The 21,954-nt window shown below is 39.8% G+C and overlaps 1 protein-coding gene across 3 annotated transcripts in view; it reads left to right on the top strand.

The window, feature by feature from the left end:
- carm1 (coactivator-associated arginine methyltransferase 1) overlaps window positions 1-17,873 on the top strand; it is a 26,700-nt gene extending 8,827 nt beyond the window's left edge. Inside the window, exons 4-16 of one of the 3 annotated variants that reach the window (XM_067476146.1) lie at window positions 2,742-2,846; window positions 3,001-3,111; window positions 3,544-3,721; window positions 4,289-4,379; window positions 7,807-7,888; window positions 8,229-8,314; window positions 8,415-8,504; window positions 8,616-8,753; window positions 9,289-9,378; window positions 9,497-9,609; window positions 12,057-12,134; window positions 15,266-15,364; window positions 15,444-17,873. In XM_067476146.1, coding sequence (XP_067332247.1) covers window positions 2,742-2,846; window positions 3,001-3,111; window positions 3,544-3,721; window positions 4,289-4,379; window positions 7,807-7,888; window positions 8,229-8,314; window positions 8,415-8,504; window positions 8,616-8,753; window positions 9,289-9,378; window positions 9,497-9,609; window positions 12,057-12,134; window positions 15,266-15,364; window positions 15,444-15,583 — 1,401 coding nt within the window. In that variant the 3' untranslated portion in view covers window positions 15,584-17,873. The remainder of the gene's footprint in view (window positions 1-2,741; window positions 2,847-3,000; window positions 3,112-3,543; window positions 3,722-4,288; window positions 4,380-7,806; window positions 7,889-8,228; window positions 8,315-8,414; window positions 8,505-8,615; window positions 8,754-9,288; window positions 9,379-9,496; window positions 9,610-12,056; window positions 12,135-15,265; window positions 15,365-15,443) is intronic. The other 2 variants (XM_067476147.1, XM_067476148.1) reach the window with 2 other exon arrangements.
- Window positions 17,874-21,954: the final 4,081 nt, after the last annotated feature.

The following is a 21,954-nucleotide window of genomic DNA, read 5'->3' as shown; positions in this document are numbered from 1 at the left end:
GCACTAAAAACACTGCAGACGTATATGCATTATGACTCATATTTCCTGTTTCCACAAATGCTGACAAACTTGCTGAGCATACTAATAATCTGTGGTTAAAAGGTACAGTTTAGCTACACTAAACCTCAATATTCGTCCCGATAAGTTGATCATCTTTTATTAATGAGAATTAATAAGAATTTAGATGTCATTCAATTCAACTTTATTTATATCGCGCCAATTCACAACTAAGTAATTTCAATGCACTTTACAGAATAAAGTCAGGACTATACAAGTATTTAAGGCAACCCAACAAATCCCCCTTGAGCAAGCCCTAGGCAACAGTGGAGTGAAAATACTCCCTTTAATGGAAGAAAACACCAGCAGAACCAGGCTTAGGGTGGGCAGCCATCTGCCTTGACCGGTTTTGGTGAGTGGAAAGTGGAGAGAGAAAATAAAAGAAAAAGAAAGGAACAACAAAACATGTAGCGGGTTGGTTGGAACAATAGCTGAGCACTGGAAACACGCACAGCTCCAAAGCCGGGGACATCTGCAGTAGGGGACAGAGAGGGAGAAGCACAATGGCGGGAGAGAGAAGACACAAAGATAATATTGCATGCAGTGGTGACAAATGTCTAGTGAAAAAAGAGAGGAGAGGAGGGGCGTCTCCCAACAGTCTAAACCTATAGCATCATAACTAAGAGGTTGACTGAGTAGCTTTAACTATAAACTTTATCAAAAGAAAGGTTTTAAGCCTAGACTTAAAAGTAGAGAGGGTATCTGCCCCCTTAATCTGGATTGAGAGCCGGTTCCAAAGGAGAGGAGCTTGATAGCTAAAGGCTCTGCCTCCCATTCTACTTTTGGAAACTCTGGGAACCACAAGTAGGCCTGCATTCTGAGAGCGAAGTGGTCTAATTGGATGATACGATACAATTCTATTTTAGATTTTTTTGGAAAGCCAATGGAGAGAAGCTAATGAAGGAGAAATATGATCTCTCTTGCTATTTCCAGTCATCACTCTTGCTGCAGCATTTTGGATTAAATGAAGGCTTTTTAGAGAGTTATTAGGACACCCCAACAGTAGGGAATTACAGTAGTCCAACCTAGAAGTAACAAATGCATGGACTAGTTTTTCAGCATCACTTTGAGACAGGATGCTCCTAATTATGGCAGTGTTCCGAGGTGGAAGAAGGTTGTTCTAGAGACTTGTTTTATATATGACTGTGGCTCAGGAAGGTAAAGCCAATCTTGCATCAATCCACCAATCTCGCAGTTGTGGGTTGAGTTCCCGCGTTCTCTGGTCACATGTCAAAGTGTCCTTGAGCAAGACACAGAACCTCAACTTATTTGCTCCTGGTGAGTGTTGGCTAGCTGCATAGCAACTCTCCCGTGTGTGTGTGTGTGTGTGTGTGTGTGTGAGTGAGAGAGAGAGGGAGAGGCAGGCAGTGTAAAGCGCTTTGTGTTCCAATAGGTAGAAAAGCGCAGTTTATGACAAACATAACTCCAAGGTTCCTCACTGCAGTACTCGAGGCCAAAGTTATGCCATCTAAAGTAACTATATTGTTAGACAGCATAATTCTCATATTTCTAGGCCCAAATAGAATAATTTCAGTTTTGTCTCAATTTAGAAGTAGGAATTATAGGACATCCAGGCCTTTATGTTTGGCAGGCATGCTTGGCAAGTTTGACCAATTGGTTAGTATCTTCTGGTTTCACAGATAAATATAGCTGGGTATCATCTGCATAGCAGTGGAAGTTTATGGAATGTTTCCTAATAATGTTACGTAGAGGTGACATACATAGTGAAAAGTATTGTTCCTAACACAGAGCCCTGTAGAACTCCATAACTAACTTTTGAGCATGTGGAAGATTCATCATTAACATGAACAAAGTGGAATCTGTCCAACAGATAAGATTTTAACTAATGCAGTGCAGTTCCTTTAATCCCAAATGGTGTCAAATGGGCACTAAGGTCTAGTAGGACAAGTGTAGACATAAGTCCATTATCTGAAGCAAAGAGAAGCTCATTGGTGACTTTCACTAGTGCAGTTTCTGTACTGGGATGTACTCTAAATCCTGACTGGAAATCTACAGACATGTTATTCCTGTAGAGGTGGTCACATAAATGCTTTGCAACTACTTTTTTCAAGGATTTTAAAAATAAACGGGAGATTGGATATCTGTCTATAATTGGCTGAATCACCTGGATCAAGAAGTGTTTTTTTTTTAAATAGATGTTTGATTAAAGCAACTTTATAGGCCTTTGCTATATAGCCTCTTTGTAAAGATAGATTGATCAAATCTAATATGAACGTGTCTATTAAATGTTTCATCTTAAACTTATTTTTGATAACAAAACAGGTGGCTGTTTGCAGCATCTTATGTGTTACTTATCGAAATGTCTAGATATTTAATGAGTTGACATATTAACTAGGGGCAACTGTGGCGCAGGAAGGTAGAGCGGTTGTCCACCAATCTCACAGTTGTTGGTTCAATCACTGACTCCTCTGGTCACATGTCGAAGTGTCTTTGAGCAAGACTCTGAACCCCAACTTAGTTGCTCCCGGTGAGTGTTGGCCAGCTGCATAGCAGCTCCACCATCGGTGTGTGTGTTTGTGTGTGTGTGTGTGTGTGAGATTGTGAGTGTAAATGGGTGAATAAGAAGTAAAGGGCTTTGGGTGCCAATAGGTAGAAACATTTACCATTTAGATGGAATGAATTTTAAAAAAAATCTTTTTATACATTTTTGGTTGTCTCTGCAGTTTTATGGCTACCTCTCTCAGCAACAGAACATGATGCAGGACTATGTTCGGACAGGAACCTACCAGCGAGCTATTCTCCAAAACCACACTGACTTCAAGGACAAGGTAAGATAAAGTTAAGGTAACGTAAGATGAATAAAATAAAACAAAATACGTTTTTCTGATGGAAATGTCATCCTTTCCAACTAAATGTAATCTAGTTCAACATTTGGTTAGAAATATTGTAGCGATGTCATCTTTGCCGTTGTCTTTTCTCCAGGTGGTGCTGGATGTTGGTTGTGGCTCTGGGATTCTCTCCTTCTTTGCAGCTCAAGCTGGAGCCAGGAAGGTCTACGCTGTGGAGGCCAGCACCATGGCACAGCATGCAGAGGTCCACACAGTTATATTTTGAAGTGCTAAGTTTAATGATTACTATGTTCTTTCACAAAGTAACACTATCAACAAGCAACTGGGGGCGGCTGTAGTTCAGTTGGTTAAAGCAATCGTCCACGGGCCACAGGGTCAGTGGTTCGATCCCCAGTCCCGGCTATATATGTTGAAGTGTCTCTGGGCAAGACGCTGAACCCCCAAAAGCCCATTCCCATCCCCAGCTGTGCATTGCCGGTCCAGGCCCGGTAGAAATTGGGCTGGGTTGTATCAGGAAGGGCATCCGGCGTAAAAACAAATGTGCCAAAAATCCAAATCCAAACTAAAACACCCAAATCAACATGCAGACAATGATCCACTGTGGCGACCCTGAACTTAAGGGATAAGCCGAAGGGAAAAAAACAAAACATTAGTAACTGCTAACTCTCCCCTACAGGTTCTGGTGAACAGTAACCGTTTGGGGGAACGTGTTGTTGTTATCCCAGGAAAGGTGGAGGAAGTAACACTGCCGGACCAGGTTGACATTATCATCTCAGAGCCAATGGGCTACATGTTGTTTAATGAGCGCATGCTGGAGAGCTACCTGCATGCCAAGAAGTTTCTTAAACCCAATGGTAAGAAGGCCAGTTGATACGGCTGAAAAACATTTTATTGGTTTTTTTTCGTTTGTTTCCTTTTCTGTGTTCTGGTCAGATCAGTTATAATTAATTATATTCTGTCTACTTAAACTGGAGACAAAACATGATTGAAAAATAATCTAAAATTAGACTTAATTAAAACATATAAGATATCTGGCAAGGCTGGTATAGTTTTTTTACCTAGCTGAAGCTGTGTAATGAAAAAGTATGGGCTAACCATAATAAATGCATATTGGGCTCTGAAAGCTTCTGAAACACAGGTGACCTACACTCCATAACAAGGCACTGCCACACATTAGCAATTGTTAACAGGTAGCTAATGCCACGGCTTTAATGGAGACGCGGAGTGAAACCTGTGCTCTAAGTCAAGGGAAAGAGGTGTGTGTGTGTGTGTGTGTATATATGTGTATATATGTGTGTGTGTATATATATATATAAATATTATAGTTATTACACTACAAACACACGCAGATTAACTTCCTAGTTCTGTCATTTTTGCAGGATTCCATTTTCAAGTTTTACTGACTTGTGTGTGTTTTCCAGGTAAAATGTTCCCCACTATTGGTGACGTCCACCTGGCCCCCTTCACAGATGAGCAGCTTTACATGGAGCAGTTTACCAAGGCCAACTTCTGGTGAGAAGGAAAACATGTACATTATTAAAAGAGCAACAGAGAAATCAAGTATAACTTAAATGGAGGCTGTCTGTGTTTTCTGCTTTAGTTAGTCCTATGAAAATTGGGTTTGTTGTATTTGTTTCTCTCACTTTACTGTCAGTCTTCTCCAACACACAAGCATCAAAAAAATGTCTTATGTCATTCTACAGTAAAAATCTGAACTATGCTGCCAAAATAAGTCTGAGACAGAGAAGTTGGATTACTCTTTTGCATGTATTTACAATAACCATGTTACTTACGTGTATGTATACTCATTCCCCTATTATTCACTATACTGGACTCTTAAAAAAAACAGGTTACTTAAGTGCATGTAAAATCCGCAGTCCTTGCCACCTTATTTATTTTATTTTAATGTGCAAATTTTGCCATTCAATATTTGATTTAAGGTTATTATTTTTATAGCAATGTATTTCTGGCACGGCTGGTGTAAGATAAAAGTAGATAATAGATAAAACAAGTAAAGAAGAAACTGTATAGTTTGGCATTTGTCTTGGTGCATTGTTTCTGTCGAGGAGACTGCAAGGATTTTGAAGGCCTTGTCACAAAAATAAGCACAAAACTATAAGCAATATCAGGGAACAAGCATATTGAACTTCTTTGTCTGTCCAGATGCTTTTTAGCAGTAAGGTTGCTCCCTTACTGATGCCACCAGTTTAGGTACCAATATTACAAAATATTTCTAACAGAGCTCTTTTTCCGTATACACTACAGTGTTGAGATTAGATTTATACACTCTGGGATCTGAGCTGTGGTTGAAGGGCTCTGGTCAAAGGGAAGGAAATCGCTGTTTCATTTTCTGCAGTATGCGCCTAAATTAGTTTGTCTGTGCCATAGACTTCTTTGTCCTCCAGCAGATGAAATCTACAGTATACACAAACAAAATAATCTAGCCTATGGGTTTACAGGAGCTAAGTATGAGTATAGGCAATTGATGTTGGATTTTACTCGGTTTTGTTGTGATTGTTGAAAATGTGAATAATTTAGAAAATAACCCAAGCTAACCAGTAATTTAGCTGTGGTTTACTTAACAGACTGTCTTAAAAATTGGCTTTTGTGTGAGGCTCCTTCAGCAAGCACATATATCAACAGATTTGTTCTAGGCATAGGTGCTTGTGGTGATGCCACCTATGATTGGGTAAAGGTATTGGCCGTCTACTCAAGCATTAGCCTATGCATAGGTGTAAACAGCCACCAAACATAATAGAATACTCTGTATAAAACCAGACCAGTAAAATAAATAAAGTGTGTGTCTATCTACACAGACTGGAAGTACAGAGGTTCCTCCTCCACATTATAAACATGTTTACTTCATGTGCTTGTCTTTGGTTGACTAACTGGTTCTGTCTTGCTTACAGCAGTTAGAGGTGTGTCAGTATCTACTGGTTTTGAAGTACACCAGGGTGCAAATTTCTGATAACAACCTCACAGATGTCTTATTATTCAGGACATTAACTGTTTTATATCTGTTCTGCCTTCAACAGTTTATTTTATTTTATTTATTTATTTTTTTAAATTTAATCAACAGGACCCTTTTATAGTCTAACTTTAGCTACTGTGGATGTAGCTTCTTGCTAACAGACACCCAAGCAATCTAGTAGACTTGTAAACATTTCAGCTTGATGAATGGGCTTAAATTACACCTGAAATACAAATGCTGAAATACAAATAGCTTCTTTAGTACACCGATCTGCTTTATAGGCTCCACCTACAGCAGCAGCTTCTATTGCCACCATTCACAGCTCAACAAAAACCTGTGCACAGTTTAATTTGTAGCATTACTGTCCTGTACAACCCTTTTGGTTGTTAATGTGTGGCTAATGTTGGTTTGCATTAGCCTACTGATAAGTAAAACAAAATTAAATTAAATTAAATTGATAGGTTATTTTCAGTATTCTAACATTAGAAGCAGTCACATAGCTCATAACTTATTTGCACAGCTAATACACATAATAATTTAATTTCATGTGGCGTTACAAGCCTTTGGGATGAAGTAGGTCATATTGGGACTGATGCGCCCAAAGCCAGTATTGCACACTGACCAATCTCTCCACACAACCTTCCTCTCTGCTTCACTGAGGCTTACAGGGCAACACAAACCTCTCCATCGTTTAACAGGTTGTGTACATTTACTTATATCTGACATTAGCTGTGCATGTTTGATTTATGTCTGTGTCCATTTACATGGTGTAAAAACAAATGTTCCCTTAAAATGATGTACAGTTACTTAATCATGCCTCATTTTACAAAATAGACCGTCATAGTCACACGAGTTTAAAATGTGTTTATGCAAGATCAGCCATAGTAATTAAACTAGGTGATCTGGTGAATGATGATTAGCAGATCACAACAGCTCAAGTTTTACTGTGATTAAGAAAGAATCACTATAGATTAAAGCAGGCAGCCCAGACCTCAGGAATATAACTGGTAGACCAAACAAAACAAGCACATCTCTGTATCATCAAACTAAAAATAATCATTCTCAAACAGTTTAAATAAAACACAAACTACATTCATTTAGTTTTTATTAGGAACCTTTAGAAAGTGAAATGCAGCTAAGTGCACCTGAGAAACTAGGATCTAATTGGTTTGCAATAATTTTTCCTATTACGGTTAATGTCAATTTGTAGTCACAACGTGGCATTGTTTCCTCAACACTGTACAAAAGCAGAAACACTGGCTTAACAGTTTCATAAATAGTGTTGGACAGCAGTTAACCTTTGATTGTGATATATGTAGTATGAACTGCATGATGTACCAGATGTTCCCCAGAGGTGGCTGGGTACTCAATCATGTCAAGAAGAAACTATTTTACAGCAAACTGTTTCTATAAATCCCTGAATATAATTTGAGTCGGCACAAGTCCTTAATCTGAAAGTTGAGTCGTGTCAAGTGGACATTGTTTTTCTTAGCTGGAAACTAACAAGTGCAGTTGACCTCAGTCATCTTCTAATTGTACACCTGGATGACTGAACCTTCACCAACTCATGAGTCAGGTATCTAACTTATCTGAATACTTTCTTTCCTCGAGCATATGGATCCTGAATGGGGTCTCTGAAGGAGGACTACACCGGGTCACCAGAGCCCCAAAGACTCTGTGTCAGAGCACAGAATGTGAAAAATGTGCCTTATTATCTAAAATAATACATGAATAAAAACCTACATGACTCGCATGACATTGAGTTTCGCCTTTTTTTTTTTTTTTAAAGGGGGAGGAATTACTTTAAGCTGTGAGTGAGTTAATGTGAACTTGATTGGTCTAAAATGTTTTCTGTATCCAAACGAATTCAGAGATTGTGACATAAATATGCAATTGTTGTTTTTTTTCTTCAACTATTGTGTCAATTTAAACGTTTCTAAATATCTTTTTTATTTTTTTGTGCCTTAGGTACCAGCCCTCCTTCCACGGTGTTGATCTCTCTGCCCTGCGGGGGGCAGCAGTGGATGAGTATTTCCGTCAGCCAATTGTAGTAAGTTCCTCATCGCACACAAGTTGACAATTTTTATTCTGTGCACAGTAAATATTCAAAGAACTATAGCTTTTGTAGTGTTTTGAACTTTTTTGGCCTGGTAATTTTACCTTTTAAGAATTCTGGCTATGGGACTTGCACATTTATCAAAATGTAATTATTGTGCTTTTTTAGGTTGACATTATGTATACCTAAACCCCCGAGCATTTCCAGTACAGCTATCATGGCAGTGTGATAATCAAATTCTCTCTGGTTTGGACACTGAGGAGGCCTGATTTGAGACACTGAATCGGCAGTTGCGTTCTATACATGTATGATGAGCTCACATCTCCCTCCACAGGACACATTTGATATCCGTATTCTGATGGCCAAATCCGTCAAATACACAGTCAACTTCCTGGAGGCCAAAGAAGAAGATCTTTACAGGTGTGTGTGTGTGTGTTTGTATTGGAAGTATATTAAAATGTATGTGTTCTACCAAGTAGAATTAACATCGTTAACACCTGACTTTTCCTCTTGATCACAGAATAGAGATTCCCTTTAAGTTTCACATGATGCATTCAGGCCTGGTGCATGGCCTGGCTTTCTGGTTTGATGTGGCATTCATGGGATCAGTGTAAGTCAACACAAGGGCATAATACCTCAATTTGGGCTGTGTTGAATTGACCTATCACGTTTGGTACAGTAGTCCTCACACCACTACCACTCTTACACACTCTGTCTCTAGGATGACAGTATGGCTGTCCACAGCGCCCACAGAGCCTCTCACCCACTGGTATCAGGTGCGATGTCTGCTGCAGTCACCTCTCTTCACCAAGGCAGGGGATACACTATCTGGCACTGTATTGCTGGTGGCTAACAAGAGGTAATGATAGCCATGCCTACTTGTAGCATGGTACACATTGTATTATTTAATTTTTTTATTTTTTAGACTAATGCATGTCTAGTGCTGTGTGGTATCTGTAATTAGTGATATTAATCACTGCAGGCCCCAACCAATAGTTCCTGAACTTTTAAAAGGCACTACCCCCTGACCACCATTTCTTTTTTATTAATTCATTTATTTTTTATTGTACAAAAAATATAAATAGCTAAATCCTACTCTGGCATGTAAATTACTGAGCTTACAGAGGTTGTGTTACATTTACCATTAAGAAATGAAAGTCTCATCTAACTTGGGTAGACAAGCAAATAAATATACCCAAAATGTAAAACTATCTGACAAGGTTGGAGCACGCTATAATCTCACTAAGTCGTCCCTTTGGTGATTAAAGCAGCAGACTGTCACATGAATGTTAACCCAAAAATATGTTAAAAAAAAAAACAAGAAATATTAAATTATATGTAAATATGTGTTTGTATGCATTAATATAAAGCTGAGCTGATTTTCTTCCCACCAGACAGAGCTACGATATCAGTATTGTTGCCCAGGTGGACCAGACAGGATCAAAGTCCAGCAACCTCCTGGACTTGAAGAACCCCTTTTTCAGGTGAGTTGGTCTCCTGACCCTAGTACACAAACCTGTATGTAGTTGGCACTGTTTAAGGGATGACATTGAGAAAACTGACTAGCTCTCTGACATTAAACTTGTGTATATGTATTTGCAGGTACACAGGCACCACCCCTAACCCCCCTCCTGGCTCACACTACACCTCCCCGTCTGAGAATATGTGGAACACGGGGGCGGCCTACAGCATGAGTCAGGGAATGGCTGTATCAGGTGAACACAGGTTAACATTGGTAGCTGAAAATGTCCTCCATGAGTTTGTCTGGGAATTTTCCAGGATGTGGAATTGTAAGACACAGAAGATTAGGTTATCCAACAAATCAGATGTTTTGTGGTCTAATAGGAACATTTTTTTACCTGTAGTAAGGGATTTTCATGCACCATTCATTTTAGGTGTACAAGATTTAGGTTCTAACCTTTGGAATTGTGCATTAAAATACATTGTGGTAGAAAACTGATCAATATTTGCCGTTCTTAAACATTTTGCTCCCCTAGATGTCTGCTGGCCTCCAGGGTTTTTTAAGAATATATTCTCACAAATAGAATGCTTCTTTTTTTCTTAACAATTTATTGAAACTAGCTTTATGTAATATGCATACGGTGTGCTGGCAGGAATAACAAATGGGTCAAGAAATGAGCAAACATTTGGATTACTAACTTCCACCTATATCAAAATGATCTGATTTAGCTCTTCATGACAATGGCCTCTCTAGGATTTCTAAAATGACCATTCTAGCCCTTCCCCAACTCACTAACTAAATGACTGAAAATGAAGACTTGTGATGTTCCCCCTAGAAGTATGTACTCTTTCAAGAAGGGTAAAGATTTTAAAGTTGTGATGCCACCTAATTCTTTTAAACAAAGTCTGTTTTAAAGTTCAACAGAAATTTAACTAACACAACGTCCCTTGTAGAAGTCTAAAGTCCCTTTTTCCCATGGATTTTTAAAATTCATACAGTTCCTTTTGTGAATTAACTGTCTCTCCCCTTTTTTCCTTTCTCTCCCCATGCTGAGACACAAACACACAAAAATAGAGAAGTCAGTAATCATCATTTTCTGTCGCTCTATGCAATTAAAATCTGGGTGCCAGGCTTCCAGAACAAGTCCAAGGTGGAATCAGATTACTCTTCTGCTGCATGTAAACATTGTTCCCAGATTACCAGAGAACACTAATTTCTCCAAGTAACCTGGTTTCTGCATATAGTAATGCCCACTACTTTCGCTTTTTGAGACATAAACTACTATGCACTCCTGAAGCTGTTGTCTGTGCTTTCACCAATTTCTAATTCCTGCCTTCCTGTCAATACCCATTTCTGTCTGCCTACATACAACTCACTTGAAAACATTTATTTCTAAAATGAATGTATATTTATACATAGCAATATATTTTTTTTATATGATCAGTACTTTTAATAGAGAATAAGGACCATCATGCCAAAATAATTACATGAGCCATGAACACATTGGCCGTGCCATTGGCATAATTGTTTACATAATTCCTTGCATACGTTTTGTCTGTGTGGAGGATTTGAAATGTAATGCATTAGGGGGCAGACTGGGCCAAATCATCCCTTAAAACATTACCGAATTTCTTCTTCTTGAACTTTCACATTTGTACAACATAAAGAGAAGCCACAACAACATGACACACTTTAATGTTCACATCACATGAGAGAAAACCGAAACGACATTATACAACGTATGTAGATGCAGGTAGTTGTGGACATGCTCAATAAGTCAAAAGATGAGACTTTTAAAACGACGGACCCGCCCTACATTTTGTGACTATTTCATGCATTGGGGTTGAACAAGCTTAATCACACCCACCCTGAATGGGTGTGATTAGAGGATGTCTGACGCTGGGGAATTTAATATAGGAAACTCCACTGTATAATGTAGTACAGTAAAACAACCTTATTTCCAGCCTTAAAATTATTGTACGGTTGAATAAACACCTCTGAACACGATCACCTTCATGAAGGAGGATACATTGCAGGACTGACTTCCTTCCATCAAAAGAACACTGGCCTAGTAAAAAAGTAGGTATAGTTTTAGCAGACAAACATTAAGTGGAGCCTGGATTGGAGATGTCCTGCATAGACATACTAATAGTTCTTCAAGGCTGTGTAGGAGTGTCAGAACCATTTTTCTGTGACTGTCTATGTATATGTTTGGTTTTGCACTGAATCTAGCTTTTTCTATTTGAGGTCCTAATTCCTCGAGATCTAATGTACACAAGCTTAGGCTTTATGCTTTGCCCCTAGGTGCTAGGGTGCTAAATATATAGGTACCCTTTCCTTTGACCCATCGCATGTGAGGCACTTACAAAGAGTTGGTGTGTTCTTGTGTGGAGTTCCCATACCAGGCCCATCTACACCCCCTTTGGCAAAGCCGGCTTCAGTGGGTCACCAGCAGGTTCGTCAAGACAACCTGAATGGTATGGTGAGCCGGCCAGAGTAAGCCATTTGCAAAGTTGAAGTCAGACGTTTTAGGTGGACATTTCGCTGCCATTTTGTTAGTGTTACAGTGCTACTGTTGTGACATACAGTATCATCTGGCCTCAAACAAAGAGCAGTTGTTATAATGAGAAAATTAATGACCTTCTGCATTTTCTTTCTTTATTGCAAATGTTGATTACCTTGTTTCCTTCTTGCCTCCAGGGATGCCTTCAGCTTATGACCTCAGCACAGTCATTGGCAGTGGCTCGTCTGTGTCTCACAACAACCTCATCCCCCTGGGTATGGATCACTCCTCCTGACTTTCCTTTTGTGACACCTAATATTATGCAAGAAGTACAGTAGCACTAGTTTATGAACCCTGTAGATTTTTTTTGTTTGTTTTCTTTTTTATTCTAAAAAAAATGGAATATGATAAGGAGTGTTTGGAGTCATGATCTCAACATTTCTCCGCTGTTGATGCTCATTACTAAATGAGACACCTGTCACATGACAAGATATATGCTGCTATAGTATAGGTTAGAAAGTAAAAAAGACTGGTGTGTAAGTTTGAGGTTTTAAAAACTGAGGGACAAGACAGACTTTTTATTCTGAACCTGTAAGTTGATAATTAGGGTTCAATGAGCAAATGTGAGTGAAATGCTAATGGCCATGTAGTAAATAAAACATTTTATGCAACTTTTTTGTGAATTGGCGCTATATAAAAAAGTAATCTCAAGGAACTTTATATTATTAAGTCAAACTATAAAGACAGATAGAGAGACCAAACAAATCACCCTTAGGCAAGGCGGAGTAGAGAGAGACTAGAGGAGCTCAGTGCATCGGGGGGTGGGTCCCCCATCTGTCTAAGCCTATAAACTTTATCAAAGCGGAGGGTTTTAAGCCTAGACTTAAAAGTGGAGAGGGTGTCTGCCTCCCAAATCTTAACTGGGAGCTGGTTCCACAGGAGAGAAGCTTGATAGCTAAAGGCTCTACCTCCCATTCTACCTTTGGAAAGTCTGGGAAGCACAAGTAGGCCTGCATTCTGAAATCAAAGTTGTCTACTTAGATGATGCGGAACTAGTCTTTTATATATGATGGAGCTTGACCATTTGAAGAAGCAGGGGTTGAAATTCTATTCTAGATTTTATGGAGCCAATGGAGAGAAGCTAGTGAAGAAGGAATATGATCTCTCTTTCTAATTCGAATCAGCACTTTTGCTGCGGCATTCTGGATTGTAGGTTTTTATGGGAGTTGCTGGGGCATCCTGAAAGTAGGGAATTACAGCAGTCCAACCTAAAAGTAACACATGCATGGACTAGGTTTTTAACGTCACTTTAAGACAGGGTGCTCCAAAGTTTCGTAGGTGGAAGAAGGGTGTTCTAGAGACTTGTTTTTATATGTGAGGTAAAGGGAAAAAACAAGTTTGAAAAAGAACGCACTAAACCAGAAGAGGTACTCTCCTTGGTATAGTTCAGAGGGGCAACAGAATCCGGTATTGTTTGTAGTGAGGCTGCAGAATTATCAACAAGCTAAAGTAAAGTATTGATGCATGTTCAAGCTAAAGATGAACATTTTGTTTCCTTATATTTGTTTACAGCATTTCCATGTAAGTAGCTGTTTTAATTTTTACTTACGAAAATTGTCAAACGAAAATTATAAGGAAATACAGTTAAATTATTAGTTTCAATTCCATATGTAGGGTGTGAGTAAATAAGTTTAGGGGGTTTATTTACCAACCAATTGAATATAATAATGAATTAAACGCAGTGTTGAGGCAGCTACTGTCAACATCTTATGGCAGTGATAACATCTGTGTCTACACAGAGAATTTCAGCCCCATTTTTAGTAGTGCTTGTCACCTGCATCTTGTGTAACATACTCATAAAACTGCATTCTGAATACTGTATTGTCTGTCGACTGCTTGCGTTTTCCTATTTAGATGAAAAGTCACTTCCATCATCGGAAACTGTTGTGGAACTTATGTTTAAAAACAAAAATCGGTGGCACTGCGTTATTGAAAGAAAGAAAGAAAGAAAGAAATGTTAAAAAAAAAAAAAAACCCAGCAAAGACGCACCAAGTAAACTTCTAACATACAGACCAACTGGGCAAAAACGTGGCACTTTAGCAGACCGCAAAAACCACAGTAGCCAATGGTAAAGTAGCATGTATGGCTTGTAGATGAATATATTTATAATGAATACGGTAACAATTCTGGTGACTTCCTCAAGAAACAGTTATACTTGAGTTATACCTAAGGTCCATAGTCACTGAACAATTGACAACCATTTATTTTGCTTAAGCTGACACTTCCACCTTAATATCGCATTGTATACTTAACATAACATTTTGGCTCCTTTTGTAAAGGTTAAACTTCTTTTATTCTTTGATCCTTTTCAGCTTTTTATTTCAATTCTATTCCAACTCAAATCACTTTATTTGTCCCCAAGGGGCAATTTAAAAGAGCATCGAAGTAGCTTAAAAATACACTCTCGATAACACAGACACACAAACACAATCAACACACACCGTATACATCAACATTTCAAATAAAACTCATAATAAAATAATTTAAAAAGTGATTAAGTTATACACTATATTGCCAAAAGTATTCGCTCTCCTGCCTTTAGACCCATATGAACTTTAGTGACATCCCATTAATCCATAGGGTTTAATATGACGTCGGCCCTTTGTAGCTATATCAGCTTCAACTCTTCTGGGAAGTGTGTTTATGAAATACATAATACACAGTGCTCGCAGTCTTCGCTCTAATTCATCCCAAAGGTTTCTATCGGGTTGAGGTCAGGACTCTGTGCAGGCCAGTGAAGTTCTTCCACTCCAAACTCAGTGATCCATGTCTTTATGGACCTTGCTTTGTGCCCCTGAATTCATTTATTTGGATGCGTGAGTGAATACTTACCTTTGTCCCTGGGGACAAAGTTATTTTTCTTCTCTATTCAGTCTCTAAACTTAACATTTCAGCAGTTTATCTGTCCCAAATCACCAGGAGTCTTAAAAGCAAGCGATTGGGTGTGTTGACGTTTCTATCACTCAACTGCAGTTGTAGTTGAACGATTGAAGTTTTTTTTTAGATTCACAGTCCCGACGTGCTGTAAACAAAACACTATTTCCCACAGATTAAGTTTTCCACCATGTTGTGGCTCCTGTGCTCGCTGATTGTGCACAGAAGTCGAGTAGATTTTCACATGTGAGAGATCATTCTCACTCTGATCTCCTGCTGCGTCTGAAAGGCCATGGAAAATGTCCATGTCTGACTTTTCTCTACATTGTCCAGAGTTTATATGTGAACCAGGCTCAAGTGTGAGGAACTGCCATGCATCTACATATGGTTTTGTAGTTACTAACAGAGCACCAGGATAAAATCGGTTTTAGTATTGCACATATTAACTAAACAATTTCTGATTGGTTACAGTGAACTCAGGGATTGTAAACCATACCCACTCCAGGATGGGCTCCATCATGAGCACAGGAATTGTCCAGGGTAATTCCACAGCACAGACAGGAGCAATAAGTTTGTGCTGCCTAATAAATTCACAATTTAATCAACTTTTGTAGGAATACTAAATATAACCCTTTGTTCTTCCTTCCAGGAGCCACTACGGGCCAGTCTGGACCCAGCAGCAGCGGTACTTACTATCCTGTTACCAACCAGTTCACCATGGGGGGTGCTGCCATCTCCATGGCTTCACCTATGGTCATCCCCAGCAATACCATGCATTACGGCAGCTAAGACGAAGACCTCGCAATGATCTCTTCATCCTCCCCTCCCTGCACGACAGACCCCTAGCCCTCTTCCGGTGGAAACCCCTCCCCCAAGTGACCCATCAATCGCAGCCAAAACCAATATACCAAAACCAGTGTTGTGCTGGCACTTTGTCCCCTCTTTTGTCACTCTTATTCTAAACTATTCAGTCCATCGCTATATGAACGGTTAAACTCTTGCATCCGTCCAAATTCTGTCTTGCTAACAGCTGAAAACTGTTTCCTTCAGTCTTGGATTTACTGGGACTATAAATGTGCACAGCTGAGGAGCAGCTGTGGAACAGTTATCACCTAACCCCTTGCCATCTCAGTCTCTCCACTCCCCTTTTTTATGTGTCATTATGACCTGAGAGTGTTTGCCCAAGCCCTTTCTGCCCTAAGAATCTACTCGTCGCACGATACCAGCATCAGTCCGTTATCACAGTTCTCCACATAGCGGACTATAGCGGACCTTCGCTGAAGATTTTTATTTGTATAGTAGGACAATACTATCATCAACAGTCATCTCAGAACTGCCATTTTAGCTTTTCATATCCAATCCAGTCCTTAAGGCCTCTCCACACTCTCAAGAGACTGACCATGCCAGACATAATAGTTCCTCTTAAAAGATCAGTTCTCACAAATTATAAAACCATCTCCCAGGTTACTGAATCTGTAGTGTTTAATCTGAGGCAGATATCACCTAGACACCAAGGAGTATGTAGAAAATATGCTTTTTTTGTGTGTCTACAACAAACTAACCATTTAAGATCTGCTCATTTCTTTTTTAGAAAATGGCTCCTTCCATGCTGAGTGATATAAATAGGCACCATCGTCATCTGTGTGTGTGTTGTAGATTGTTGCTCCAGTCCTGTTTGCTAATACTGCATACACTACATTGATTGGAAAACTACTCTGTGCTAGCATCATAGCATAAATTACGTAAAGTAATAGTTAAGAAAACACATAGCAATTAGGCTGCTGTGTAAACAACAGTTCTCATAATGTATTCTACTGCTCAAACAACAATGATAGCTTTAAGGCAAGTGAACAAGCTATAATTACGACAATATATCCAAAAAAACATTTCTATAAATGAGCTAGCAAACAGATGCTTATATATGCATCTAGCACCCATGGTGCAATATTCCAACCACAAGAATTGTCTGCATTACTTGTTCTCACATGTAGCGAGGTGGCCAACTTTTAGCGCTGTTAAAGGGGTTATGTGGTTTAGTATAATTGGCAGCCATAGGAAAAGGGGTTCTAAATAGCGCCAGCTCCAGGCTTATCATTGCAGTTTCTTCCTCAGGTCTCTCCAAAAATTGGCTTTGCGGTATATTTGTAGTATTATCTTAAATGCTTTCTTAGTGTTGCCCTGGTTTAACAATAAAAGGTGACAGTAGAATCTATGTAAATAATAAAGAAATAGCTTGAGAGAACCTATAACACTGCTTTTACATCTTCCCAATATCCATGAACTTCTGGGGACAGTGGGCATACTTCCATTATAGAACTAGAAAGTGCAGCCTTTGTTGGACGATCTGACAAGCACTCAGTATCCAGCATACAGTAAGCTTTAGGTTTAAGCAACCCAGGAAAGCCAATCTGTTAGCGACCCATGGATGATTTAATAGTGCACAGAGGGTGACCAATAGGACAGTCTCCCATAAACTATGTTCAGGTTGTAACACTAGCTAACCTGAAACAAGCCTTGTGCTGCTCCCTTCATTCACTCCTTCACTGGGTACTTGTGTTTTTTGCTGAGATGGCTGTCACTTAAGATCATTTGCTTCAGCTTAGTTGGAAGAAGAAGTTTGGAAGAACAAATCCATACGGACCCCTGACCTGAGCAGCAATCGGCTAGATGCCGGAACGAGGAAAGTGGTGCTGGATTGGGAGCGTCCTAGTTTACATCCCTGCTTTCTCCCACTGCTTCTCAAACCTCCTTTGAGACTGTCACAAAGAGACCTAAGTGTGACCCAAACCACGCACCTCCCTCACCTGTTCATCATGTATAACATTTGACATATCAAGCCCCTACATACCTGACAACCCTTTTAGCAGTTACAGAGACAGACTGACACAATGTGTGCATTGCTTCCAGTGTCAAACTGTTGGACTTGGTACATTTGGAATTTATGACTTAGCAAGTTTTAAGACGGCTGAGGAAAATGTCTCTTTGTAGAATTAACCTTTTTTGATGTCTTTTTGTTTTTTCTTTCACAATTAAAAAAAATGAGAGCAAATTAAATGTGGCAGTGATGTTCCAAAACCCATTCTGAAATCTGGTATTGTAGTACTTTAATTTGTTCCCTCTAGTTTTTAAAATTGAACAGGGATGCTCCAGATGTTTACCATGTGATAGCTAGTATATAGGCCCCTGTGTCATGGAAACATTGCTGTGTGTAATTAATAGCGGCATCCACTTTTATCATAGAAAACTTTAAAGGAAAGGTGTGTTGTTTTTTCTGTGTGACCATGCACTAATAACTTTCTCACTGTCTTACGTTGACTGTTCTGCTCCAGACACAGCCAGAGAAAGTGTTTCTTTAGAATTTGGATAACATTTTCATTACAAATGGTAAAACGTCTGCACTTACATAAGCGCTTTTCTACCAATTGGCACTCAAAGCACTTTACACTGCTTCTCATTCACCGATTTGCACTCACAATCACACACACACACAGATGGGGGAGCCAACACTCACCAGGAGCAACTAAGGTTGGGTTCACTGTCTTGCTCAATTACACTTTGACATGTGACAGGAGGAGCTGGGGATCATAACAACAACTGTGACACTTTCTAAATTATGATGAACATAAAATCCAGGTTAATGACCAGAATGAGCTGTTAAAGAAAGTCAGGTTGGCCTTTATAAAGTTAAAGGAACTCTGAGTTGATCCAACACAAAAAAGTTGGGATGGGGTGCAATCAACCAGTATTTATTTATTAATATGTAAAGAAGTTTGCACACCCAAGTTTACACAGGGTTTCCTCACATTTACTCAGATCTCAGCAAAGGATTGGTGGGGGGGGAGGACAAACATTTCAGCTATTCTTTACTTGTGCAATAGTTTCGGCCTTTAATATGGAACAACCACGGACAAAGATGGAGTCAACTAAAAATAAATGCTGGTAGAACAAGGCCTTTGTTAGTATTTAGGGAGAGACCATTCATAGAGAATAGGTTCATAATTTCCCCAAACTGTTTTAAAACAGTCATATGAAAAATGAAAGAGGTTTTAATTGCTATAATCATTCCTCTCTTAATACATGCCTTTGAAAGATTCCTCATAAAGATTGATCTATGGAAGTGATGGGGGGGGGGCAAAATGCACACTCCTTTGTGCACACCTGTGAACAAAATCTATTATAAAGTTTAGCTGAAATAAAAAGACATCTAGATACACAGACATGGTAAATGGTCTGCACTTACAGTATATAGCGCTTTTCTACCTATTGGCACTCAAAGCACTTTAAACTGCTTCTTATTCACCTATTCACAATCACACTCATACACTGATGGTGGAGCTGCTATGCAGCTGGCCAACACTCACCGGGAGCAACTAAGTTGGGGCTCAGTGTCTGACTCAAGGACACTTCAACGTGTGACTGGAGGAGCTGGGGATCAAACCAACAACTGCGAGTTTAGTGGACGACAGCTCAACCTTCCTGTGCCACAGTCGCCCAAACATGGCCTTGCTCTAGTTCCCATCCTGCAACTACACCAGCCCAATCTGAAAACTGTTAGCTCAAATGAATGTAGCAATGGTGGAGATACATGTTAAGTCTATCCCTAAGCAGGTACAACACAAATCTATTAACCTGCCTCTAGAAGACTCACTAACCGTTCACGCTCAGCAGATGCAGTTGGTGATGAAGGCGATGCCTAGGAAGAACTACATTGACAAAAAAAGCTGGAGCTTACAACAAACCCTGCATTACAGACCATGATGTGTGGGTCCAAGCAGTCACGTTGCCTGACACCTGACTTGAGTTCCTCCAACAGATTCATCTGTGTTCTGGACAACCCCCATTAGTGCCACAGATTCCCTGCAACTACCTTAACCTCCTCTGCTGATGAGAGCAGCCCAGAGAGAAATACAGTCAAACTGACCCGGAGACTGCAAATTGAAGCTTGGGGAAGGGATGAAACAAATCCTGTTCGTAGGTGACCTATCTATCACTTTCTAAAGCTTTGTCAGAAAATTTGTGTTTTTACCTGATAGTAGAGGTGGTTGAAGTAGCCACCAGATGTCTCCATCACTTTCCCTTTATGCAGATCACCTGTTCACCTAACTGTCTAGTACCCACCCCCTCTGCCACCCAACTTGCTTGTTCCCTCATTAGCTCTCCAGCGTACTGTACCCTCAGGCCTGTGGCACATTGTCTATTGAAATTTAATATATATTTTTATATGAATTATTCATTGTCAAGCAGTAAAGATTTAATTTCCTACTTTTAAAGTGTGTGAAAAGAATGACACACTGTTGCCAGTGAATTTAAGACTCAGATTTGAATTTAAGTGCAACTCTCATATATTTGCCCCACAGCTAACCCCCAGACACACACCATGTCCTCTAGAAAACCAATCCTCATCCTAAACATGCCTCAACTCAGAAATTATCCAGTTTTATAGACTGTCTACATGCACAAGTCCATTACTCTTATTAGGTAGCCTTAGATAGAGCAGGTACTCTGGGAGTCTTACTACATATATGTTTAAGCATAGTTTCATAGTATAACTGCCCCACATAGCCTGGGGCTAAATTACATACTGCACACACTGGAGGACCATTTGTCTGTAGTTTATGGCATTAGTGTGCATATTCTTTTTTTTTTTAATCAGTGAAAGAACAATTCAATTCAATTCAACTTTATTTATATAGCGCCAATTCACAACAAAGTCATCTCAGGGCACTTTACAGAATAAAGTCAAGATTATAAAGATGTACAGAGAAAACCCAACAATTCCCCCTGGAGCAAGCCATAGGCAACAGTGGAGAGGAAAAACTCCCTTTAACGGAAGAAACCTTCAGCAGAACCAGGCTCAGGGTGGACGGCCATCTGCCTTGACCAGTTGGGGTGAGTGGAAAGGGGAGAGAGAAAAGCAAAGAGCAACAAAAGCAGCAACAAAACATCGAGCAGGTTGGTAGGACCCATAGCTGCACGTTGAAAGACACACAGCTTCAAAGCCGGGGACACCTGCAGAAAGGGACAGAGAGAGGGGGACAGAGAGGGACAAAGACAACTACGGGAGAGAACACACAGAGTTAATGTCATACAGTGGTGACAATTGTGGGGTGAGAGGAGAGCGGGTCAAGAGGCGGAAAGGAGCTCATTGCATTGGGGGGTGGGTCCCCCAGCAGTCTAAGCCTATAGCAGCATAACTATATCTAACTATAAGCTTTATTAAAGAGGAAGGTTTTAAGTTTAGAGTTAAAAGTAGAGAGGGTGTCTGCTTCCCGAATCTGAACTGGGAGCTGGTTCCACAAGAGAGGAGCTTGATAGCTAAAGGCTCTGCCTCCCATTCTACCTATGGAAATTCTGGGAACCACAAGTAGGCCTGCATTCTGAGATCGAAATGGTCTACTGGGATGATATGGTGCTATGAGGTCTTCTATATATGATGGAGCCTGACCATTCAGAGCTTTATATGTAAGAAGCGGGGTTTTAAATTCTATTCTAGATTTAATGGGAAGCCAATGGAGAGAAGCTAGTGAAGGTGAAATATGATCTCTCTTGCTAGTTCCAGTCAGCACTCTTGCTGCAGCATTTTGGATTAAAGAACAGTATTGTGCTTGTACCTCTCAGTAATAAGTTGCAGTATGTATCCTGTGCAACAAAGCCTCATGCAGGATAATACACCTTATCTTTCACTCACCTAAACTTACCTTTGCACAACTGTGCTTAACACAAACGTCTTCTGTTCTTAATACCGACCTCTGTTCAACATCTCCCTCAGAGAACTTAAAAGTCAGTCCTGGAGGATTTTGGAAAGACACCACCACAGACATCAAACAACCAGGCATCTAAACACAATCAAGGGCGGCTAATAACGAGCGGGCTGATATTGGTGGAGCATTTAAACAAGGTCAAATTTCTAGTATTCACAGTACAGTAGTCACAAATTGACAGTTTTCTGGGGGCCACATTCAGACAAATAGACCAAAGCCACCTGCTCTACTGCAATAAATTACTCCAGGTTGCTGCTTCTGAAGAAACAGAGCAGTGTATTGCGGCTCAGGAATACAGCATGATGCAGACTCTATGAGCCTGCCTGCATAGGAAGGGAATTAGAATGCTTTCTCCTTTTCTTTGTTTCTGACTTCCTGTCAGTAAATATAAAGGTTTCC

The sequence above is a fragment of the Channa argus genome, chromosome 15 (assembly GCF_033026475.1).
Source record: "Channa argus isolate prfri chromosome 15, Channa argus male v1.0, whole genome shotgun sequence".
Classification (NCBI taxonomy): Eukaryota; Metazoa; Chordata; class Actinopteri; order Anabantiformes; family Channidae; genus Channa; species Channa argus.
Note: the sequence above shows the minus strand (reverse complement) of the source record. Positions and strands in the feature narration are given on the sequence as shown.